Here is a 26,911-nt window from a genome sequence, read left to right as displayed (position 1 = left end):
TTAATTTTAACAAAATGAATTTTAAATTATTATTTTTCTTCGCTTTTAATTAATTTTTACTAAATAAATTTAACCAAAATAAATTTTAATTAGTAATTTTACCGCACTTTTAACTAACTTAATTAATTCTAACTAAATAGTCTAAAGTTAATAATTATTTTAATTTAGTTAATTTTTTTTAATTCTAAGAAATTGCTTGTTAAAAATTCCCTCAGCGTGCTTGTGGTTACATAAAGCAAAGTTAAAAAATTGAGAATAGAAAATTCTTAAGTTTATATAAATTTTACGATTGGCGTGAAATAACGTCTCAAAGCAGCTGGGGGCTACTTGCGTGGACGCGAGGCATTGTCGAATTCATGCACGCAGCGCAGTGCTAATGCACAATACGTGACCACAAACGAATAATAAAACAGTTTCGCTATTTACAGTAGCCACACATGAATACACATTTGTTTTGCACTTAAGACAAATCGAAAAAATATAAAAAATAAAAAACTATTCAGTCTTTTTGGAAGCTGCATATGTGTGTTTGCGCTTATATGCATGTGCTTACATTGCGTTCTAGCATGCTTAAATTCCTTTGCAGTTATAATATTTATAAAATATTTCAAAATTTTAAGTTTAGCGCTAGCGAAATAAAAAAGGAAAGTGCTAAAATAGCGCGGCACACAAATGGAGTGACGCAAAAATGCTGGAGGCATTCAATTTCAAGAATATTTCTGATCTGCATGTGAAGGTATGTATGTATATGTGAGTACTTAGCCTATTTCAGTGTTAGTTTAATAAAGTAAATCTTTTATTTATTGTATTGGTGTATTTCAGCACATGGATAGTGAGATTACAAACATCTGGAGAGGAAGTTTAGTATATTTATTTATGGGGGAAGTTCTCAAAAACGTTTCAAAACATCAATTATTTTTGTTGTCTTTATAGATAGGTATATGGTCAAGAGCCACTCTTAAAAATTGTGGAAGATATACCACTTGGAAGTGATTAACATCAAGCCGGCCAACTTTTAACCACAATCTTTAAACTACGTTTTCTCGAAGCCAAGTTTTCCAAATTGACATAAGGGAAAATCAGTCGGATATATATGTATATATGTACATATATCTACTACCAGTCGTGTGTTGGATCCTAATATTTTGGCACTTTAACGTTTTGATTAACTCATCACATTTGTGATTTTAACTTAATTCTCGGCATTCACTTTGTTTACAGCGCAAAAGCAGATGAAAGTAATCACACTCTCCAACACATGGCTTAAAATAATAAACTTTTGGATGCAAAAATATGGGATATAGCGACAAGATATAGATAAAATCAATATGAACTAGAACTGTAAGGTCTATTGCGGAAATACAGTAGCAACAATATGCTTTGCGTTAAACTAATTTGAACGAAACAGCTTGTAGTGATTTAACGCTAAAGCTAAATTACGAAAATATAGCTGTTTTGTAATTGTACTTGTATATCAGCTGCAAGTATATCTATGTACTTGTTTACTAGATACATATATGTATATGTTTGATTGTTTATATGTATGTATGTGTATGCATGTACGAATGTATGTATATGTATGCGTTTGTCTTACGAGGCAAAGGTGAATGGGATCTGGATGTTGATGCAAAACCAACACCAGCTGCTGTGGAAGAGGCGGGTACTGAGGATTGTATATTATTGTTGATATTATTCGTGGTAGCTGTGTGGCTAACATTGTTGTTGCTGTACGTGGTAGTAGTGGTGGTGGTGTTGGCGGTGATTGAGGGTGATGGTGAACGAGCAAAATCAACAACTGTTTTTCCAATATTATTTATCGCACCTGTTGAATGCGAATTAATCGGCGCAAATTGTGGCTGTGATGAGCTGACTGAGTGCTGCGTCTTGCCAACGATCAACGTTACTTTGTCCGTAATTGACTTGAGCGTGGCGACCGCTTGCTCGTGTGTTACATTTTCCAGATTGGTTTCGGCCTGAAATGCAATTAAATGATGCAGTTAATAAACATGTGCGTGTGGAAGAGAATAATTGTGAACATTACCGCATTTGTGCGCACCGCAATCAGTTTATCGCCAATCGAGAGGCGTCCATCGACCGCAGCGGCTCCACCGTCCATGATTTTCGTTACATAAATACCGTTATCGCCCGGTATATGCTGATTACCAATACCGCCGGCTATGGAGAAGCCCAAACCCTTGCCACCCTTCACCAAATCGATTTCAACCACTTTCGGACCGGCAGCAGCAGCTGCAGCGGCGGCGGCAGCACTTCGTGGCAATGTGGCCGATGTGGCGGCAGTAGCGTCACCACCACCACCGCCAGCAGCACCGCCGCCACCGCCACGTTTTCTTTTCACATGCAATTTCACCACATTGCCGGCTTTTTTCAGCGCATCCACAGCGGATGCATGCGGCACATCCACCACAGACACATCATTCACCGACACAATGATATCGTTTATGCATAAACGTCCATCGGCAGCGGCTGCACCGCCCGGTATCAATTTCGTTATATAAATAGAGGTGTCCGTGCCGATGTGTGGATTGTCTGTGCCGCCGGCAATCGAAAAACCAAGACCAGAATTGCCACGCTCCAATGTAATATCCTCATATTGCCAGCTCTCATCACCGTTCACCTGCAAACAAAAACAACAACACACGAATCAATTAAGAGGAAAGTGTTAATTTTGTATATTTGCAAAAGATCGTAACATTTGCATTATTTTAGTGGTACAAACATATCAGCGAGTAGTAAATTGATTGACAACCTGACAATAGCAACAATAACCAAAGGCCGGGTATATGTATATGTGTATGTATGGAGTTAGTTGGCTGTTTGCTGTGAGCAAACAGCGAATAGTTACAATGTCGACGAAGAACACACAAACACAGCGACAGACACTTGTTATTATATGAGTGGTGATGAAAGTGGACACATGAAACGGCACAAAAGAAATGAAAACACAAATGGACACGAGCACGAGCACATAAATCGACTGAAATGCTGTGATTTTGACAATACAAACGGCATCACGTCCGCCCTTACACACACACACACACACACACATACACACAATTATTTATACATACATATGTAGGTAGACATATGGTGAGTGTTGCAAATTGGCACAATATCATATTCATTGGGCACGGTGACGTCGATAGCGGCACGACTCAGGTGGTGCAATGTGCAAATTGTGCCAATTTGCTTTCGCTAAAAAGACACTTGTTATCATGACCCGGTCATCAAGGCAACGCAAGCTCCCAGCAGCGTAGCACACAAAGTAGCAACAACAACAACAACAACCAAAAACAACCGATGTAGTTAAATTGAGAGCATACAATATTAGTTGGCACACATACAAACATACAAAAAACATTGAACGAGTGTTAATTAGACAAAAGGGAAGAGGAAAGTAGAAATTTCTTTCCTTTTCTTGGCACGCCTCTCGCTTACCTTCGTCGATGACGCTCTGTGTATCTGCAAAGTGACAAAAGCAAATTAAGATATAACAGTATATTCGAAATCGAAACTTAAAACATAAAAAAACTACAAACAAAAGGTAATTAAATAAATAAACAGTATAGTATTCAGCGCGAAATATGCTATAAACCAAAGTTCTTTGACATTTAAATGACAGTGGTATAACGTGCAATAACACGTCAGCGGTAGGAAGAAAAAACAGCAACAGCTGCATAAGATCAATGGTAATTGGCCGCCATAATTATTCTACTGTTGCTGTTACTATGTACAATGACCCAATTCACTTAGGAGACTGTGAGGCAGCAACATTTCATTGTTGTAACGTTTATACTTCCGCCGTCATTGCTACATAGCACCACTATTATCATATCATTATATAGATACATACAAATTGTTTTTTTTTTTTTTTTCAAATTCCTCAGCTGTTTGTGGCCGTCGCGCACGCCCATTCGCTTACGTTTAATGGACAAGGCACGACTCACATCGGATATTAGTGAGATAAGCCATGCCATCAGCGTCAAGCAGACGCGGAAGTTAAAAGATCATTGCCCTGCTGTCTAAACACTCATTACTTTAGCGGCATTCAAATGTAAACAAAAATTTGTAATGTAAATGAAACTAAAATGGCAAATAAAGTGTAAGTGGTCCTTATTTTCAACTTACGCCGTAAAGCACAGTGAAAGAAGAGTAAATCAATGAGTCAAGTGATAAGTATAAAAAGACATTAACATGTAAAAGAAACAATCCATCTATCTACTTCAATTAAGTCAAATTGCTTAATTTCAGAAAGTATAATTAATTTATGCTAGTTGTATATTCGATATTCAAACTACTTTTTCTGTATTCGGAACTTTTATAATGAATTTAATAATGAAATTTTCAATAAGCCCAATTTCGAAATTCGAAGTATATATATATATAAGCTTAATTTCGAAATTGGAAACCAAATTTTTCGAACTTAAAGGCTTTTCGAAAAGCGGAGAAATTAATTTTTTTTCTGAAAAATTGTATGGGGAGGATTTTATAACCTCAATTTCGAAGTTCGAAAGCAAATTTCGAAAGAAAGCTTTTCGAACTTAAAAGCATACTTCGAAAAGCGTAGAAATTGTTTTTTTTTCTGAAAAAATTGTATGGTGAGGATTGTATGAGCTTAACTTCGAAATTGGGAAGCAAATTTTTCAGATTTAAAGGCTAACTTTCGCAAGCATATTTTTCGAACTTAGGAATAACTTCGAAAAGCGAAGAAGTTAATTTTTTTTTTTTTGCAAAAATTTAAGGTGAAAATTGTATGAGCTCAATTCGAAAATTCCAAAGCAATTTTTCGAATTTAAAGCCTAACTTCGAAAAGCGGAGAAATTGATTTTTTTTTTGGAAATTGTATAGGGCCAATTTCGAAATTCGTAAGAAGAAATTGATTTTTTTTGTTTTTTGAAATTGTATAAGGTCAATAAGGTCAAGAAGAAATTGATTTTTTTATGAAAATATTTTATGGGGAGGATTGAATGAGACGTGCCTAAGTTTAAACGTGGTTTACACGATTTAAAAATGGTTGAGAAGATTTATACGACCAAAGGCCAGTATTCGTACTGAATCTCTGTAGGAAAAAATATCAAGTTAAAAGAATGTTGATGATGATCAGATATAAAACCGATGTTCTTTCTGTAACCAATACTTGATCATGTTGCCACACTTTAGAGGCAAATCTACGGAGAATGACAGTATCTGCAGTCTCTGATTAGACCTCTAGGTCTAATGCAACTTTTAGCACATATGCATATATACAAGTATAGGGTTACCACTGTCTCTTATACACATCTAGATGTGTATAAGAGACAGCTTTAGAGGCAAATCTACGGAGAATGACAGTATCTGCAGTCTCTGATTAGACCTCTAGGTCTAATGCAACTTTTAGCACATATGCATATATACAAGTATAGGGTTACCATGTCCGTCTCAGTCAAAATCAGCCCCGTTGCGTATGTACATGTATGTATGTACAATCAGGGAATTCGAAAATCAGGGAACTAGTTCCGAAGGTCAAAATCAGGAAATTCCCTGTGTGGTAACCCTACATTTACTTATGTATATATTTATTAGGAAGATACCATGCCATAATTAACGCTTTCTCCGAATACTTAACTCCCAGCGAATATTAGACAATTATTAACTTTATTTCGGAAACATATTATATTTTCAGTTACTGCCATATATTCCTTTCCACTATCATTCATTACTACTTTAGAGGTGGTTCCAATGGGTATCATAAGCCTAAGTGGGTTTCGTAACCATTTTACTATAATATAATCTAATCCTACTAAATTTTTAATAGCAATTTTTTAGTTACGATTTATAAAGTTTCACAAAAAGAGAACCTTTAGTGATATGGTGGGAGTTCCTGTTCACTACTTTTTATCCAAAAATTATAATTTAATTCGCGACAGAGAAATTTACCATTTCCACTGCAAATTTATGGGCATAAATTCAAAGAATTCTTCTAAGCTCCAATCCACAGGCAAGTCGGTCAATTGACAACAACAAAAGAGACACAACAACAAACTGACTCATAAAAAATTCTAACTCATTAAGCATAACAAAGTGCCGGAGCACCTACAAAACAAATATAAAAACATATAAAAAAATTGTGAAATTTAGAGACTGGAAATATGGCAATGAAGTGCAGAGCAAAGACGTGACACACATGACATAGAGTAGATTTAAATAACAATAAGTAGATTCTTAGCGAAATTTACTTTGTCAATTAACTCCGAATCGGTCTGGCGGCAGCTGACGCGCTTGTTGCCAACTTCGGAGCACCGCGGTTAGTCGAGCCAATCAGCCAGCGGCCGGCAGCTATTTGGGTAATCGTCTATTCATTCATTAAATGAACGTTCATCACGCGGCGGTGCAAATCATGCGCACAAGACAACCGAGGAAGTCAAAGATTTCTAAATGACATGGTTTTGCCACATTCATTATTGTTGTTGTTGTTCTATTTCTTTTCATTTGTGTAAATGAAGAATGAATGAGCATACAAATGCTAAACGGATTACGGGATAAAAAGCGAATAAAAACATTTAATTGTAATTGAGAAGATTAAAAGTCAAATACACGGGCGACTGTGGACTGAACGTCGGGAGCTTAGAGGCTAAAAGCAGAACAGTTGGAATAAATTGCTTCAGAAAAATAGTTTGAGTAAAAAGAAGGCGCAGCTTTTCTTATTTTCCAATTCACAGCATCGAATACTGGATATATGAAAACGGCTACGGCTAATGGAGTCAGATAAGAAATGGAGCGCTGACACTTGGAAACAGAAATAAAGGTTTCCGGTGTATATCATGGAATTTCGGCTACATTTTTGTACTCTGAACAAGGTGCTTTAAGTTCGGTACGAAGTTTGTAGCATCCGAAAGGAAGACCCTATAAAACACACATACATATATGCGTGACCGGGAAAATGATTATTGCTGATGATTAAAAGGGTGTAACTTACAACGTCAAGCGAAAGCATTGGAATCGCAGTGAGCCGGCGAAAACGTAGTGGTGAAGCCAGGAGGTACAGTCAGGAAGGATTTGCCAAGTGTTTGGCGAGAACGGCTAGGAATCAATTACTAAGAGCTTCTTTTTGACGATGAAACACTTAATTGGGACTGTATTGTAAGTAATTGACCCGTCTGAAGTAAGCAATCGCACAGAAGTGTTTAGTTTTGGCCAATAGCAAAATTGTAAACCATCAGTAAAACGTCAGGCCACACACATCAGTAGTAACTCAACAGAAGCTCGGAGAATTTGAGTCTTATTTATCCAACTTAATGTTTGAATTTGGAACCAAGTGATTGCTACTTGTTTCTGTATATAACAAAGGAAAGTTGAAAAATTCGTCTCAACAGAAGCTTATGACAATCGACTGTCCCAGTTGTTTGCCAGCAGGGACGAGGGTGTCTATGTGAGTGGCATTATGTATACCCTCTAAACGACAACAAGTTGTCGAACAAAACGGTGCGTATTTCACCCAAACCGGATCATTTCAACTATGAATAAATAAAACTGCAACAATAATAACAGCGTGTGGAAAAACAACTGCTTTAGTAGAGATCGCTCAACTAGAGTGCAAGCAAACTGAGGGCTTTTTAGCGAGATTAAAATGAATGTTTTTGCCATGCAAAAATGTTTGTCATTACTCACTCAGTTATGTAAAAAATTAAAATCTTTCACACCAGTTACAACATTCGCATTTTGAGGCATATAATTTGCAATGAAATTTCTCCAACTTTTAAAACTAGATTTAATAAAGCGCGCTAAACTTAAGTTCATGCAAAAAATGCAACCCTTCATTTGAGGTAAGTGTAGGTTCAGCGCAATTTTGTGGCTTTAATGAGCTCTATGCGAAAGTAAATGCATTAAATGAATCTACTTTAATGTAATTATATTTGTTTTCCCATATACACATGTATACATACACACACACAGTCATTTGTTGTTGGACGTTCAACTTTTTTCCGCGACATTGTTCATTATGGCAAAGTGGTGATGGACGTTTGTGCTGACGCTAACTGACTTCACTCACAGCCTTAACTCGGACTGACGACGAGCAACTTAAGTTAGTTAAATATACACGCTTACTACAAAAGCCTTCTCGAACCACTACAACAACTACAAAAAATCAGATTTATTACAAATACACAGGACGGCGGTAGCAGTTAACGCGATCGCAACTTATTAGCGAGGCCACTAAACTGCGCTTGGTAGCGTACTTTTGCTAACCCTTAAGGGCTCACACAACGATTTAGTATAAATAAAGATACTAGGGTCGTCGCAAAGGTATACCAATTGATTTGTAATTAATCTCTGAAAATTGTAATGTTTTGACAATAATCAGTTTTGCGTAGGTGATACAATTTTTAATCTGAAGTTCGACTACTTGCAAGCATTATTTGCCTCTAGTCTCTGATTACTAAAATACATGTAAACATTTTTAAGTAGTAAATACCGTCAGCAGGTTCATTGGATCTTATTAGTGTGCCTTCAAGCCTGGAAAATCATCACTGATCAAATATTCATCGCCGCGATGTCTGAGTTTGGTATCCCAGCAAAACTAATATGGCATTGTAAACTGACGTTGAGCAATACCAAAAACTCCGTCAGGATCGGGGAGGACTTCTCCAAACCATTCGATACCACACATGTTTCAGAAAAGTTTTCCCTATCGTGCGACTGCTTCAATGATGGAGGAAATAATTCGAGCTGCAGAGTTGAATCGAGAAGGTACAATCTTTTATAACAGACATCGACTGGATAGATAATCGAAGCGTATGGGTCTGGTTGTGCCCGAGGACAAGGCGAAATATCTCCTGTCATCAAACAAACAGTGGTCGCATTCGCGACTTGGTTCCCTCGTCACTATTGACAGTCATAAGTTCGAAGTCGTAGATAATTTTATCTATCTTGGAACCAGAAATCACTCATTATTACCGTCTTGCAGAAGAAGAGGAAAACTTCAACTCTGTTGGAAAGACCAGGTGGAGAAGGAGATGGCTACACTTGGAATCTCCAATTGGCGCAAAACAACGAAACGGAAAAACGACTGCCAGATATTCTGCAGATTCCTGTAGGAATATAATGGAATTGTCTGACAAACGTCGACCGCTATTATAAAATGATTAGTTTCAGTTTTATTATTCAAAATTTTTTTGGGCATTCGGATTATAATAGCTTGTCTGTAAAGGGCGTAGTCTGATGCATAGATGGTACTACTATTTTAAATCCATGTGATTTTTAGTTAGCCCCTCCTTATAAAAGATAACTGTATAAATTTGATAGCTGTCGAAAAAATACTGTTGAAACCTAGGTTTGGATTGATCAAAATTATTTGGACACTGAAGGCAGTGGTTAGGACGTTAGGGAGGCGGTTGCCGATGAAATCGAAGTTGTTCGGGAGCGCTGAGACCTTAAAGATATCAAAGGAACGTATTGGATATATTGTGAAAAAATTATTGGGTATGCGAAAGCTCTCAAAAATAACAACGAATTGATTATTCATCTGAAAAGTCTCTGAAGCTGTTCTTTCCTTCTGGATGTGACCAACTGTGTGTTAAAATTAGTGTACTCTGTCCAGGAAATAAAACAAATTAGAGCTCCACAATTTTTTTTTTTTAATTTTTTTGAAACTTTTTTTTTTATATTTCACTATTAAATCTTGATACCACCCTAATAACATTGTGTGCTTTTACATAGTCATATAACTATATTTGGCCGTAAATATGGTATAAGAATTTCGCATGCAAAACGTGTATACTTCCAACTGACTGACTGGCGCTCAAGGCATTAAAATCACACGAAAGCACTGCCAGTAACCCCGTTTCCCGCCGCGCTATGCCCAGCACCACCCTCAGGTGACATTTAACATTTTCCATATCCTCTCACAACTGATGCACGCGAATGCGCTAACGATTGCCTACTTACGATTGTTTCCATTTTGTAGCTTTAAAGTAATTATGGCCCTAGCAGGCGGAGGAGGGGAAGTAGTGGTAGCATGCAAACAGCGTTGCTCCATTTAACTGCATTCGTTTAAATACAGGTATATTTTAGTTAAGTTACGAGGAATACATGCAAGCAAGGTGAGGGGTATAAACGGCTAGAAATTTCTAAGGTTTAAGATTGTTGGTTTGACACGCTAGCGATTAGCATTTGCAGTACATATATAGGCATCATGCAGTATGTAGGTCAGCGCAAATAAAGTGCACGAAAATGAAAGTAAAGAAAAAGATTTAGAAATTGTAAAAACACCCTGGTGAAATTCCATATATATTCCAGTGTAATATTGAGCTCGAAAATTCTACGAAAAAATGCGGCGGCATATTGATATCATCGTCTTCAACACCCGCGCCGTTAGTTCTGCTTTCTCCAGACTGGACAAGGAAGCAACATAAAATGGTCTGGCAATTCCCCGATTGTCGTGGGAAAAGTAGAAACATTCATCTAACTCTGCAGACAATTGTTAGGCAACTAATGTAATTTTCAGAGAAAGAAAATACATTTCGAGCTTTGCCGAGAAATAGCACGGAGGTTAAATTGCCACTTGTTTAGACTGGACCTAAATATTAAAGGTTCCCACAAAAGCCCATATTTTACGACTAGAACAAAAACATATGAATAAAAGGTTCATTCCTACTGGTAGCCACAGTTAGAAATTGAGAAGCCGTTACAAGGGACTTTGCAAGTGACAAAATTAGATTGGAGAAAGAACGGCATTGGCAGCAGGCAACAAGTATGCGCCACGCCAAGCTGCTTCTATGGCTGTAGAATCTCTCCAGGTTAAAGGAACTAATTCACCTCCCCCGTGAAAAATTCCGTCTCCTCTTCGCGATCTACACAGGGCACTGCAAGCTAAGGAAACACCTGTCCAACATGGGTATAGTCTCCGGTGCTAGCTGCCGGTTCTGCGACCTGGAACAGGAAACACCAGCACACCTAATCGTGGATTGCATAGAAATCTGTGGAAAAAGGCTTACGGCCCTGGATTCCATTTACATTAGCATGGAACACATCACCACAGTAGCGCCCGGCAAACTCCTGCAAATATTCAGACTGCTGGAGTTCTGGGAGGACATGTGATATAGAAGAGGGCACAATAGACCCTAGGTCGCGGTGCATTACCTCATAATAATACTATCTATCTATCTACTGTCTGAGTGACAAAATTCTCTAGCCAAATTAACAAAGTGTGAGAGCGTGGAGAGCACTTATATAAAATATGCACAAATGTTTGTATGTATGAATGTATATTTAAAAACCACAAATGCCTCAATTAATTAATGGCTAACGTGGTCTGCACTCATTTAGCCGCCGACGAACGAACTAAACTCGGTGCCCACGAGCACAGGGCTAATAAGCTTGTAAGCTATTAAACATTATGTGTGTGTGTGTACGTGCGGTTCAAGTAAAGGCGATATGTAATTCAGAAGCACATAGAAAAATAAGTCTACTCGTTACAATTGAGACAGAATGCGGCGAATCGATTGCTCAAATTGAAAGAGAAAAATAAGTTAATTAAGCAAAATAAAAATATAAAAAAAAACTATATTTAATATAATTTCGAATCAATTTTGCGACACATGCTGTAAATACGGCTATAAATGAGTAAATATACATACATGTACATATGTATGTATGTGTTATATACAGTTGCACGTTTGCTTGCAAGTAGAATACTGAGTGAGGCGCCACACCCAAAATGCTGGAGACGACTTAACAATAATAGACCGTTTGATAGAAAACAAGCTGCTCCAGCTGGCCAGCACACACGCACGTGTATGGAAAAGTATGAGCGTCGCTGTTGCTGTGAAGGCGCTGAGGCATCGCTATGACTAAGTGCGATATTTTAAATGTTAGCATGTGCATTTATACACATTTATGTGTGTTTGTATGTATGTATGTATGTATGAACAAGTGCATATGCATATATGTAGATATCTGCATATATGCACAGGCATATATCTGCCAATAAAACGTTAACGTCTAATCACTATTCGCGGTCATTTCTGCCAATCACATTACATACGAGTATGTTATGTAATCGTATTAAATTTATTCATACATATATTATATTTATTTTGAGTTTATGTTATTTAATGAATTTTTATTACAGCCAAAGTCAGAGAATTGGCAGTTTGCTTTAGCCAAGGTGCCAAAGGGGGTGGCGGTGGTGGACCTGCTCCTAGACTCTGACGTATGCTATACAATTATACAGTTATGAACAAAAAATAGGGTCACTTGCTTATATTTAATTAGTTCTACTTTCCATTATGACATGTGCAAAACACATTACAAAACAGAATTGTAAAAAAAATAATTCAAAGATTGTCAAAAGATGGAAAGAGTGAGTGTAAATTTAATTTTCTCTATTGAAGTCAAATTTTTACAAAAAAAGAAGGTCAAGTGAAATGTCTGAGATACAGCAGCCAAACTATGTATAATCTAGGAATTTAAATGATTATATCTTTCGGGAAGTGAAATGTATTGCTTTGTTTGTTTTTCTATTTTGCTTATGGGTGTATCTCTTCCTTCTTCATTATTGCAGTAGCCATGCTTACACGGTTATAGCCGAGTTTAAAACAGCGTGCCAGTCGTTTTCCTATGGACTGGAGGTTTTTCTCTTTTCTTCATGAAGATGGGTCGCGCTTATCATCCAAATATTAACGCACTAGTCGACATATAGATGGCGCCACAAGGGGGCGCTAGATTCAATAAGTCCTGTTTACTTTGGAACGGACCTTATAGCTTTTATGCAAGCGAAGTTAACTTTTTCCTTGTTTTTACTTTAATTTAAGATCTCTTTCACTTAAAAATTCTCCTTTCACAATGAAGGCTTCGGTAAAATATAGTATTTGAATTAGTTCCTGTTAATAGTTGCTTTCTTATTGGCCTTTGCAAATTGTGTTACCCTAATAATTTCTCCATAACTGTAGTTCTATGTGTAACAGTGATGTAATCACTCATAACATAACATATTTCATAAGCATATCTTATCGTAATCAAATCATTCATATTTTGTATACATATGTACATGCTAACTATATTTGTTGACTAACGTTACCATTTACACGCGCTGTTAGACAGGTATTAGCAGTCATTTTGGTAAACACAACATTCAATAACTTTATTTTATTTGGATTTTCCTGTTGTTGAATAACCACACACGTTTTATGTGATTTTAATCACAACCAAAGTCAGAGGCAATTGATAACTAACCACGTAATAGCGCTCAAATATTGGCAGCGAGTTCGATATTGTATTATGTGAGCATATTGTACTGAAATTTATGTTTGTTATGCTTTTAGTGTGGTATCTGAAGAATGTCATGGGATTTGGAGAATGAAGTAGCACATACAAAAATTTAAAGGTTAGACCAATTACACTTACGCATACAAGTACATACAAATATTTATACGCATGTTTACATGCACATGTGGCATAGATTGTAATTGTAATATTTTCACACCTTCATGTGATCTTTCAATGCTAAATAATATGCTATGAGTTTATCATACATACATACATAAATATGTATACATATTTATATACATATTTACATTTACACACGTATATTTAGCTATATATAATATTACATATAATAATGCTTTTGCCTTCTTAGTTACTGTTTTAGTGGCAGTTATTGTTTACTTCTGCTACTTCCATACGCTGATAGGTAGGTGCTAACTTTTCTATGACACTTTCGTTAGGGTAATGAAAATTATGGATAATTTGTTGGCATGAATGTTGAAGTTTATTATTATGGAAAACTAAACAGTGAATGGAGTTATAAAAATTGTACATATTACTCATGGCAGAATCCATTTGAACTTGATGCCAGAAAACTCGGCTTTTATTGCTACAAGAGATATACCGCGCTCCGTCCACAGTTGGATTTAAGAAACCGGATTATCAATTAAACGGTGTTAAGTTACAAAGTAAAACAGTGTTATGTCGGTTCCTCAAAGTCGGGAAAAATTTGCCAGTACGGAAAAAACAATGACTGGAAGATTAAAATATTAAATATATATGTATTTAGGTATATATATATAAAATTAGATCTCAAATTCAAAAATTAATAAAAGAAAATTATTATTAATTTTGATAACAACAGGAAAAGAAGGAAGGACTAGTAAAAGTTTTGATTTTTGAAGAAAAAACGACTCTGAAAACAAAGTTTTGTTTGAAAGTTTCAAGAACTGGCCGAACCAGTTCGAATGCGGAATCAGCCAAATTTGTATTTTAGTATATATCCGAAAATAATTTGAATTTTTAAAAGTATTATTGTGGACATATTCTTGAATAATTGAACTTTGAAATTTTTTTTTAATTCTGGACCGGAATACCTTCTTAATAAACAGTTTTATACTTATTGCTGAGTAGATTACACAAAGTTAAAATATTCTTACAAAAATGTTTCTATCTCCGAAACATTTCGTCATATTACCTTTGAAAAAAAAAATAATACATTAATCATGTTTATATTTGCAAAAACAAAAATCGATTGCTTGAAACTCACAAATATATAATAAAAAAAAAAATGTAAACGCTATTGAAATATGCCAAGTGAAAGGGAAAATATTGTACCGATTATATACAAATGTACATATGTATGTATATCTATCGATCTAATAGCCTTACAAATAGAGATAACTTTAACATGCTGTTTACCTAAAATAATTAGCGTATCTTTGTCAAAATTATAAACATTTTGCATGGTTCCTACGCTAGTGAAACGTTAATCACTGTTCAAAATAATGTTCAATATTTAAAAAGAAAATAGAAATACTGTATACAAATTATTTATATATTGACAGAAAATATTTACATATTTGAAAAACTTTCATATAACAACACAAATATATTATTTTATTTATAAATCAAGTTACATATTTAAGCAGTTTTGTATACCACACACATACCACTGAAAGGAAGGCAATAAACTCACCACGGGACAGAAGAAAAATAATAATTAATCAACAAAGAAATGTCCTTCAAAAATCAACATGAATAAATTAAGTGAGCATGAACAAGACATTTAATGAAAATATAAAACAAAATAAAGAAAAAAAAATTTTTATATACATAATCATTTTATTAAATTTACTACCGGTGTGGGTAGCATAAATGTTTACAGGTTGCCGGCACACATATAAATTGCATGCATTTAGTATGAATGGAGAAGTTAACAAAAACCAAATCTGTGCTATAACATCTGGAATTGATAGCTTCTTTAGCTATAACGTATTTTGTGGAAACATTTCCTGTCTGTGAAAGAGCTATGAAAGACCACATGCATACATATTAATGTACATACAAATGCGTTCGCAAGTAAAAACTGTATTTATGAAGAAATATTTTTAGCTTTAGTTATTTTTTTATCTCACGCGAGATACCACCCAACACGGTGTACTAAGAATTGTGGCATAGCACAAAGGAAATAGCAAAATTATCTCATTTAAGCACAGTTTTTGGCTACTTGCCATTAAAAAATTATTCACTTGAAAGTACAATAAAAAAAAAAATTTGGAAAAATTACTCAATTCGTACGCTAAATGTCATAAAATAACGGAAATCTTATGTATGTATACATGTTCTAAATTTCAACTCGGGTTGAATAATGGTTGAAAAATTAACAGCAAACTGAGTAGATTCCAAGTGATAACTTGCAAAACAGGATATGCAAAGCCCGCCGGCAGCTTCCTGTGCAAATCACACTACTAACTATTTAAGATTCACCCATCCAAGGGCAAAAGAAAGGTGTGAACGTGGAGAGAATGTGTGTGAGAGAGAGTAGGCAATTGCCATAAAAGTTTTCTATTTTCAGCAAATATTATCAGATGTGAATCAGGTTCAACACGTTTATGCGGCAGTAGCAGCAGCAGCATTTGAGTGAGAATAAAAGTTGTAACAAGACGATCGCAACCAAAAAAATCAAAAAGTGCACTAAGAAACAACACAAAGTAGAAAGTATGTAGGAATTTCTAAGAAGCACAGATAGAAGCAATGAGGAAAAGTCATCAGTTTCGCCGGGGGCAGCGTACACATGTGAAGCAGCATGACGCACAAAATCGGCTATTGCTACAGCTGGCACCAAGCTATAACGTCAAGTGCGCGAAAATAACTTGCAAGTTAGGCAAATTCATCGAGAGTAAAAAAATTCTGTATGAGGCGGCAAAAATTACCACAATAAAAAATCAAAAAACTCTGCAAGTTGTTGGTGGAAGTTCCACCACGCGGAAGATAGCTACCATGATCAACGCGAATACTAGTTCTTGTGTTGCTGTCATAGACGGCGACGAAAACAGAAACAGATGAAGTAGGCCATACTGGGCTTAGTGGTACATACATACATATGTCATACATATCTTAGTACATGAATGATGCTGCTTGTACGATCCAGCGAAGGTGGATATAAGAGAATATGAGTTTCCAAGTGAATTTGTGTCGATTGCGACACCACAACAAACTATGCATGAATGTACTCTGCGCCCAATTGACCAAATGAAAATATTAAACAAGCAGCCAAATGTAGACAATACTATTACGTACCACTAGTTGCTTTACATTTTTCCACTTGCATATGGTTATTTGTCGTAAAAGAGTGAAGAACGTCACAGGGGCGTTGCCGAGCTATCGAAAACGGCTTGACAGTGTGTTTTGGCCAGCTACAACATATCAGCCACTTTGTTTAGTGCAAAAGCAAATTTGCTTTTGTACACAGAAAATAAACTGGCAATGTTGAGCACTTTGGTGCTAGCAATCGCCGACAAGTAAATTTAAAAATAAACTATGGAATCATGCAGTGAATGTGTCCATAACACCCAGTCACATCACCCACTAACGCCGACATAATTTTAAAAAATTTTCAAATTTGTTGAAACGTCTTTCCAATTGCAAATTATATTACTAAAGTCAAAAATATTCAAATTAGGTTTAGCGCATTTATGTAAATAACATTTCATTTACCGAATCCAAATTAAAAAGCGAGGATACTTTTTTGATGAAGCCACCACCACTACCACTGCCATCTTGACGCTTCTTCTTACGCGTTGTCATCTCGTTGCGCCACACAAACACTAATCCTCAAGAAATTATCCTATATAAAAAGGCACTTTTTCACTATTTTCTAGCGTTTTTTCACGCTTGTCCCGTCCCGAAATCACTGGCAGACAATTGCTATGGATGTCACTCGCTGCTGTATTGCGTTCGTTCGACTTTATTTCAAATTCAATTCAGAATTTTTACGCGCACGAAAAATAAAAAATAAACATTTGTATGATATAAAAACACTGCGCGACGAACTAAAGTTGCTTGCTTCCTTTTTTCTTCTTCTATTTTCACACGCCGTTAATGTTTGTTGTCCACTTTCTGCTCTCTCGCTGCCGCGACTTTTAAAACAATTGCTCGCTCTCTCTATTCTCTCATTTACTTTCTGTCACTTTTTCCTCTTGGCGATTATTTCGCGTGCTTCAACACTACCTCTGTCACCGCACCGATTCTACTTTTTGCTTTTGTTAAGCTACAACGGCTGTAATTTTTTCATGTTGCACCCAACTATTTACTTTTTAGAACATGTAGTTTATTTTTAGCATTTTGAATTTTTTCGCGTTTTTTTTTTCGTTCGCGCACGCAATCTCGCGACAACTGCAGCACTCTGGAGCTACAAGCGCTTGACTAAACTAACAAACTGTCCGCAGCACTTTGCTGACGATAATAAACATGTAACGCGGCAACGAGCCCAGTGACACCACCTTCAGCCATTGCTCTGTCTATGACCGCTCGTCATTACAACTCTAACAAAAACAAAAACGCTAGGAATTGCAAAATCTGTGTTATTGCTGTGCCAATTGGAAACACAAATACTACGTTTACTTTTTTATTTAATATGTTTGCAAAATTCGCGCGTTATTGAGTTTAAACTTTTTTTTTGTGTCAAAGTCCCTCCGTTAACAAAATAATAGAAAACCTTCACTGCCAGCGCAACATGTTTACGACCGCATCAATTCGATACTCGAAGCAAAACTTATTTTACAATTCTTTCACACAGCTGGCAATGCTCCACAACTATTTGACACTCACAAATCTAGCTTTCTGTTCGTTGGCTCTTTCATTGTCAATCACTTGAATAACTTTCAAATGATATGAAATGTTTTATTGGTTGCTTAAACGACACTTTTCCATTATTAAACGAATCCATTTCACTAAAACACTGTTTATTTATTAGTTTGGTATAATTTTTTACAGTTCTTTACACGAAAACAATGATTTATATGCGTAACGAAATGCCGCTACGCAAGCAACACCCGAATTGGAGAAGAGGCGAAAACAAAAGCAAAAAAGAAATGAAGAGAGCGCGTAAAAATGATTGGCAACGTTTTCAATGAACTTGTTGCGGCGCACAGAGATGCCACAGCGCGTAAGAATAGCGCAACTCGCTGTGGTGAATTTCTTCAATAACAATATATGGTGTAAATGGGAACACATTGGTGTTAAAATAATTGGAAAAGACTTTTAATAAAATATTTATAACTAATTTAGTTAAATAAATTTAAAAAATTGCATTAATAATAATTATAAAATAATGAAACCAAAATGTAATTATATTTGTGATTAAAAATACTTAAATATATTAAAAATATAAAAATTAAATCAAAAGTTACATACAAACCTTTTTGTTCAGCGAAATAAAATAAAATGCAACATGCCATACAAAAAACTTAAGCAGCACTTTTATTTATCAAGAATTGGCAAATGAATTGTTAAGCAATTACAAAAATCATATAAAAACGTACAACCTAAATAAACATATTTATTAATTAATTAAATATATTAGTAAATTAAAAGTAATTAATAATATATAAACACAAGCGACAAAATGCAGAATTACAACAAAAGTAATAATCACTTTCTATATTGGCATGTTAGGGATCTCAGCACGAGCAATATTTAGCGCAATAAAGGAAAACGTACGAAAAGAAATGAAAATTATTTCATTTACGCCAAAATTACGTAATATAAGAAAAAAAGTTAATGACATGAAAATCGAAAGAAAACGAGCATTGTGATTTATTGTTAAGTTGTTGTAACACAAAAAACATTAACGTATTAAGCGAGCGGAAACGCAAAACTTGCAAAAGGGCGCAGCGAAATAGAGAAAGGGGACACTGCCGCACCTTATTTCCTTACTAATTTTACTGGCTAATAAGTTACAGGTATAAGAATTAATTAGTGTATGATTACATATTGCATGCCTATAAAGTGTAGCCACTGAGTTCAATCAACTCCATCACTTCATTTTCAAGGGGTTACATGGGTTTACGGGTTTCAAAAAAATCAAATTTTTTATTGTATTATTAAATTCTACAAGACCTCTAGAATATTGTCCCAAATGCGATCGAGGCCAGTTAGACTAAGAACGCCGTTTTTAAACACGTTCCTCTCAAAACTGTGTTTTTGAAGTCGGTTGGCAATATTTCTCCAGAACTTCTCAAGCTATTTTCTTGAAATTTTACACAGGTCTTTGAGATACAATTTTTAAGGACTTCGTCGAAGGATTTTTTCGGCTATTGGAAAAAAATATCGGGAAATTTTAATTTTATTTATTTATTTTTTTTTTTTTGTAAAAATGTCTGCCAGAAATCTAATTTTCAGTTTTTTCCTTCGTCCGAGTTCTAAGTTAAGCCTCACGAGAAATTCACCCGACATAAAAGCCACTATGACAATTATTATTAAAATCCAAGAAGTTATTCACCGCTGGCGCATATAGACTTTTAAACAAAACATGAATTAGTTGCCCATTTGCAGGCAATTAAAGTGGTAAATTGGCGTTATGCAAACGTCTGAATTCGAAACAATGTTATTGTTATTATTGCTATTGCATTGGCTATTGTGTTTGTTATTATTGTAGACATTGACACTTACAGCTTCGCTGCTCACAGTGTCCACATTGGTATTGGGCTGCTGCTGCTGTTGCTGACGGTTTTGATAGGGCGCCGATTCAGGCGAACGGGCCGCCACCTTTGCGCCACTGCTGCTGCCGCCCTCACTTGCGCCCGTACCGCTAGCGCTAACTCCCGCACTCTCTTTGGGAATGTCGGCGTCGCCATCGACTTTCATGCGCTGATTCTGCAAAATAGAAATAAAAAGAAAAAAACTTCATAAGTTCTTACTTTTTGACATCATTTCACGTAATAAGTGCTTAGCACACAAAGTAACAGTGCGCAATAATAGCTTTAAAATTAATGTGAACAAAAAAATTTGTGGGACAACAAATTATTTTAAATGAGCATATTAGCAAATAGGAAATATACACAGTTGTGCTGTATTATTTTTCGAGCACTCTCTTGTGCTGTCATTGATGCATGCGCCGCTGCCAACACTTACATTGGCGCAACAGCAGGCGTACTGAGCGCCGCCGCCGCCACTGCCACTATTGCTGCTACTCTTTTTGCCGCTGTGTGCTTCTGCGCTACCAGTGGGCGTTTTTGCTGCGCCCACCGGCGTCGTTGCATTGCTGCTGCTGTGTTTCGTGGGCGCTGTTGGTGCTGCTGACGCTGCTGCTAGCGGTGGCGCAACTAACTGTCTGCGCCGTCGACGTATACGCACTGGCGAACGCGCACCGACATAGTTAGAGAAGCGTCGACGCGAGTGTCGAACGATTGACACCCAGTCAATCATGTTTTGTTTTTAAATTGCTTAGTCCAATTTTTTCTTTTTTAAATTTAAATCACTAAAATTATGTGCTTGTATGTTAGTCGCGCGGCTGAAGTTTCTTTTGAGCGTTAAATTGTATGTACTTTTGTCTAGTTGCTCACTGTCAGTTTTGTTCGTGTAAATAGCACATTGCATTGAAGCAGCCATTTTAAAAGCGCTCTGCATTAAATTTTGCCTCCATGAAATCAGCCATTTTATGTACGTTTAAGCAATTTCGAATTTTGCACAGTCACCTAATTAGGATCACAAGTATACGAAAAGCAGCAACATAAGTTTACGTTAATATAAAATTTTGTGCATTAAATTTGCCACGAAGGTTTTAAAACCCAGAAGGAAACGTCGAAGACTCTATAAAATCGAAGACTCTAGAAATATATAGATATGTATGTATGCATTTAAGTTATCAGCATTTAGTCATGTCCTTATCTCTTTAAGGAGCTCCTTATTTGTCGGTACCACTGTTATCGGACCACTATAGCATATAGCTGCCATAGAAAATGAACGATCAAAATTTAGTCCTTGTATAAAAAACTTTTTTATTCGACGAGATATATTCACGAAAATTGTCATATTTTATTTTCTAAGGCAACGCTACAATCTCCAAAAAATTTAAATCGGACCACTATAGCATATAGTTGCCATACAAATTGACCCATCAAAATTTAGTTTTTGTATGGAAAATTTTTTTATCGCTTCGTTGTTACAGAAATTAAAATTTTTCTTCTTCCTTTTATAATTATGGAGTGCATGTAAATTTATCCTTAATGACAGTTGTTGCTAACGAGCAAAAGCAAACAGCGAAAATTTTCGGATATCCGTGTAAAGCTATTACGTATCAACGCAAACACGGTTTACACGTTATTAAGCTAGCGCAAGGAAGTAATTACAGCCGATGAAACCATTAAAGGTGCCCGTGTGTGCGCATTAACACATTCTAATATAATAATGAAAATAGCAATTACTTTCTTTTTGTTTTAACTTTTTCTTTACTTTTCAATTCTAACACATTTACTTTGCAAGAAAACTTATGAAGAACAATGTGCGCAAATAATTCATTGTTCTCCGGTAAATGCGCAAGTTTTTGTTCTAAACATTTATATTAAACTGTCATAAAAAGACACTTACGCGAGAAGAATGCCAAAAAAAAGCGCAATGTAAGGACCATATAACTTTAGACACATGTAACGAAGGTACACTCAGTTGACGAATGCTGTCAAACCAGCGAATACGCCAAAGAAATGCAAACAAATAACATAAAAGTAACGCATGCTGGCAATGCCATTGTGCGCTCTACAATACCCGTTGACAATATCAGCAACAAAATAAATTCGTTCGAGTATCAAAACAAAAAATAAAACACTTAAGCACATGCACACGCACATATTAGGCCAAAAAACGTTTAAAATCTGTGCCAGTACAAGATTTAACACTTTTTGTTTCGCAATGCAACGCTTAGCAACCATCCAATGCATAACAAGTGTGCACACAATAGCGCATAACACTAGCTAGTCATGGGCGCTGTGGCAAGCAGCTTAAGCGACTGTGGCCATTTAAGGATACGCCGAGATTTTTTGGCGCGCCGGCAGCTTGTGCGGTATGTGCAGCAGTTGACACCCCTGCCTAGGGGTCACACAAATGCATGTATAAATCTTCGCTGCCAAAGGATTGCATGAATAATGTTAAGGTGGCGTTAAATTGTGTGTAAACGCCCCACTATACAATAGGATTTATGCTCGAATATAATACCATTTGTAGTTTATGTTGCTGTTTTTCGTTGCCAGCTAAAGCGCTTCGTTTTGTTATCGCATAGCAAAAGCCGCGGGAAAGGATAATAACGCATTAGCAGAGATTGTTGGCCTGCTTGCTTTTCGCCAAAAAATATGAATGACATGCTGCTGTATGAATGTATGTACGTTGGCCTATATATACATAAATATGAATTTATATCCCTGTGACGAATTGGTTATGAGTACACTGAAGCAGCAAATTATTGTCAACGCGTTTTGTAACATTTGCTGAACAGCCATGCGATTTTTGAGAAAAATTTAGTGTATTCATAGCTCGCTAAGCTAAATTGTGTATGATATAATACATCAACTGTGATTTGTTTACATTTTCCAGTGACCGTATGTTACGACAAATGATTTAAAGAAAAATTACAAATTTAAATTCTTTAGTTAGAAAAAAATATTGGAGGCATTTTTTAACGAATGATGTAATAATCTACATAAAACAAGGAAAAACGCTAGATTCAGCTGCACCTAAGCTATAATAATTTTGATAGGTGCACTTCTTATTGCATGAGTAGTGGGGTAGCGATATGCTATAGTAGTCCGTTGTGAATAATTTCTTCGAAGGTTGCATTATTGTTCTGAAAGATAACCCTTGCCAAATTACGTGTAGATATCTCGTCAAATGAAAATAGTTTCCATATAAGCACTGTATTCTAGGCCGACAAACTCTACAAGTCCTTCATCATTTGCGACCTGCTATATGGTGCAGAGACATGGAGTCGGCCTGAGGAGTTTTCGAGAGAAAAGCTTTGGCAACACTGAGTACCGCAGTCAATGGAACGATGAGCTGTGCGAGATATACAACGGCTGCGCTGACTAGGTCATGTTGACCGGATGGAATAGAACATTCCAGCTTGGAAGGTTTTGGTTTCAGTACAGTCAGTGGAAGTAAAGGAAGAGAAAGATCTGCACTCCGTTGAAGAGATCAGGTGGAGAAGGACCTAGCTGCATTTGGAATCTCGAATTGACGCCAATTTGCGTAAAGGGGCGCTGTTGTTAACTCAGATATAACGGCGTAAGCAGTGTCTACGCCAGCAAAGAAGAAGAAGAATATCCAGCTTTTGTTTCTAGACAGTTCTGATCTGTTGCAAATGCAAATCTGCAGCAAAAACTACCCGCTGCTAATAATTTGCCCATCACTGTATATAGTTAAACAAGGACGCGTAAGCACTTTCTATTATAATCGCAATTTGCATTTAAAATTCATCATCCATAGTTTGCTTGAGTTGCTGTCGTCGACAATCCTCTGATGACATACCATGGCTATACATAGTAAGGTTTTGATTGTAATTTTTGCTTATTGCGTTGTTTGGACAATTCTTGTAATTTTGCGATATGCATTTTTTGCTATTTCTTTTCTTTCTTTTAGCTATATTATTCTTATATTTGCCTGCAATTTTCCAAGGGTTAGCAGAGGTGGTTATAATGAATAGTGAAATGGACTGCCTTGGGCATAGTCATCTTGTGCTCTGAGTTTGTAAGGTTTAAAATGGGATCATCAAATAATTAAGAAGGTCAGAAATTATGGTATTAGTTTTACTAATATGTGTATAGTCCTTCCATTATATAATAAAATTACATATTTAATCATCCATTAAACTCTCTTTTCTTATTTTCATATGGGGCTTGAAAATCGTCAGGTAAGTGGTAGAGAGATTGCAGGAAAACTCGACATCTCTCGCGAGTGCATTACAATGATTTTGTGGATATTTTTGGTATCGACCTTTTGCTCGACTCTCCCCGATAAAGCGATAAATTTTCCAAAAAAACAAGTACCGTAAAAAGGTCCCTTTAGACATACTTGAACGTGCGAATTCCGATCTCACATTCATGGAGAGCATCATAACTGCCGACGAGCCATGGAATGGAGGGTAAAAAATAAAAAAAAAAAAAAAAAATACGCCAAAGCCGCTCAAAAACTAAGGTGATGCTCATTTTTTTCGATATTCGTGGTTACGTGCTTCATGAATTTGTTGTCTGTCTCTCGACAATCAATAGTAGTTCTATTTGGCTGTTTTGAGAGTTAGAGTATCCATCAAAAGCGGGTGGAATTGGGAAAGAACAATTTATAGATTTTACACGATGATAATGCACCACCGTATCGTTCCACGATTGTGACCGAATTTAAAGCCAAAAGCGTAAATAATACCATCGATCAACCACCGTATTCGCCAGGTGTGGCTTCTTGTGATATTTTCTTATTCCCCAAACTAAATTCGGCGCAATGCAGAACCCATTCTCAGAAGGGATAAAGCAAAATTCGCTGAAAATGCGGAAAGCCATCTCAAAATCTGCTTATAACAAGAAAAAACGTTAACTTCGGTTGCACCGAAGCTAAATACCCTTCACAGGTGCATTTATGTTAGTAACTATATGTTCAGTTTGTATGGAAGCTATATGCTATAGTTAACCGATTGGAACAATTTTTTCGGAGATTACATTGTTGCCTTAGAAAATTATCTATACCAAATTTCGTGAATATATCTTATTAAACGTGAATGTTTTCCATACAAGAACTTGATTCCGATCGTTCAGTTTATATGACAGCTATAYGCTATAGTGAGCCGATCTRAACAATTTTTTCGGAGATTACATTGTTGACTTAGAAAATTATCTATTCCAAATTTTGTGAATATATTTTGTCAAATGTGAAAGTTTTCCATACAAGAACTTGATTCCGATCGTTCAGTTTATATGGCAGCTACATGTTATAGTGGTCCGATATCGGCAGTTCCGACAAATGAGTAGCTTCTTGAAGAGAAAATGTTGTTTGCAAAATTTCAAAACGATATCTTAAAACTGAGGGACTAGTTCGTATATATACAGACAGACGGACAGACGGACAGACAGACAGACGGACATGGCTAAATCGAATCAGCTCAACATACTGATCATTTATATATATACTTTATAGGGTCTCCGACGCTTTCTTCTGGGTGTTACAAACTTCGTGACAAAATTAATATACCCTGTTCAGGGTATAAAAAGTGTTTCGAGGACTGGAAAAATACGTTTTATTACTTTTCTGTGACAAAAATTTTCAATGTAGGACGATATATCTGGATTAAATTGGTTAAATGTGAAAGTGTCCGTAAATGGAACTTACAAAAATTCTTTTGGGGAGCTGTTGCAATGGTAGAAAAGACTTGGTCTATAAGTCGGAAGAATATAATAAAATATATATAATGGAATGAGCGCGTGACTAACATGACAACGACTTATTCGACATTGACCGAAAAGATACACATATCTTCAAATACCAGTAGCATATAGATGTGTTCTCTCATCTAATGCTATGACTGAATGGTACTTCAGATAGTGACTCGATTAATTTTTGGTTTCACAAAAACATGAGATCGAGAAAAGACGTTGAATATCGAGTTTCATAAAATCTGTGAAGATGTGGCTAGTCGTCGAACAGCTGGCGCGTATTTTAACATCAAGTTTCATATGCTATTAAAATTAAAGGTGCTGAACGATTCTCTGGAAATATTTGTACTATGGCAAGCCCATTTCAGTGTCTACTGATTTTGACAGCTCACGGGGGCCATGTTTATTTACAGATTTGTTCCAAATTTTGTCAGTGATAGCAGCATTCAGAACAAATCTCTCTTCCTTCAAATTGCAAGGCAATTCGAAGAAAGAAGCATCCTCCATTCAAATTGTAACGCTGATACAGGCATTCCAATCACTAAATTTAAATCACCAAAATAATTGATTTCTTGCAGCATAACCTAACAATCAGAAATGCTTATGCGCAATGTAGTCATTTTTTTTTAACTAAATTATTTTTTATTTTTTATATAATTTATACAATACATAATATTGATGTTGACAATTACTAATTTCATATGAAGCGTAGTAAATTTTTTTGCAAACATCAAAGCAAAAATGAAAGTACGGAGGTAAAATAAATTAAAAAGTGCCAAAATGTTAAAAAAAAAGTGTTTTGAAAAAAAAAAAAAACGTTACGCCGGAAAAACTGCTCGCATAAATTAAATGTATTTATATTAAATTATTTTTATAAGTTTCACGATAGAAAGCCCGTGTGTTTATGTACACTTTTTCCGCATTGTGCACATTGAAATTGCACACCGAACGTCGAAAGCAATTAATCAACATCAAATTATTCAGCTGTACCACGATTGATTCGTTTATTTGTATATACATAGATGCTTTGGCATTCCGTTTTTTTGAAGCAATTTTTCGTTTATTTTTTTGTATCTCCCTTGTTTGTTATAATTAATTTTTGTTTGTGTTACTTTTTTATTTATTTAAAAATTTTTTTAATACAAGATTTTTTGTTTCTGCTTTGCTTGATGTAGTTATTTATTTTTTGTTGTTATATTTAAAACTGTTTTGTTAGGTTTTATAATTTTTTATTTTATTAT

General features: G+C 35.8%; 1 protein-coding gene across 13 annotated transcripts in view; it reads right to left on the bottom strand.

The window, feature by feature from the left end:
* Positions 1 to 26,911, bottom strand: part of LOC108974917 (disks large 1 tumor suppressor protein) — a 105,263-nt gene that overhangs the window by 33,227 nt on the left and 45,125 nt on the right. For 11 of the 13 annotated variants that reach the window (XM_018943031.1, XM_018943027.1, XM_018943035.1 and 8 more), the window contains exons 4-7: positions 19,936 to 20,139; positions 3,457 to 3,480; positions 2,042 to 2,635; positions 1,595 to 1,973 (exon numbers count right to left, since the gene is read on the bottom strand). In XM_018943031.1, coding sequence (XP_018798576.1) covers positions 1,595 to 1,973; positions 2,042 to 2,635; positions 3,457 to 3,480; positions 19,936 to 20,139 — 1,201 coding nt within the window. The remainder of the gene's footprint in view (positions 1 to 1,594; positions 1,974 to 2,041; positions 2,636 to 3,456; positions 3,481 to 19,935; positions 20,140 to 26,911) is intronic. The other 2 variants (XM_018943039.1, XM_018943028.1) reach the window with 2 other exon arrangements.

Source organism: Bactrocera latifrons, unplaced genomic scaffold (assembly GCF_001853355.1).
Source record: "Bactrocera latifrons isolate USDA-ARS-PBARC rearing strain unplaced genomic scaffold, ASM185335v1 scaffold_6, whole genome shotgun sequence".
Classification (NCBI taxonomy): Eukaryota; Metazoa; Arthropoda; class Insecta; order Diptera; family Tephritidae; genus Bactrocera; species Bactrocera latifrons.
Note: the sequence above shows the minus strand (reverse complement) of the source record. Positions and strands in the feature narration are given on the sequence as shown.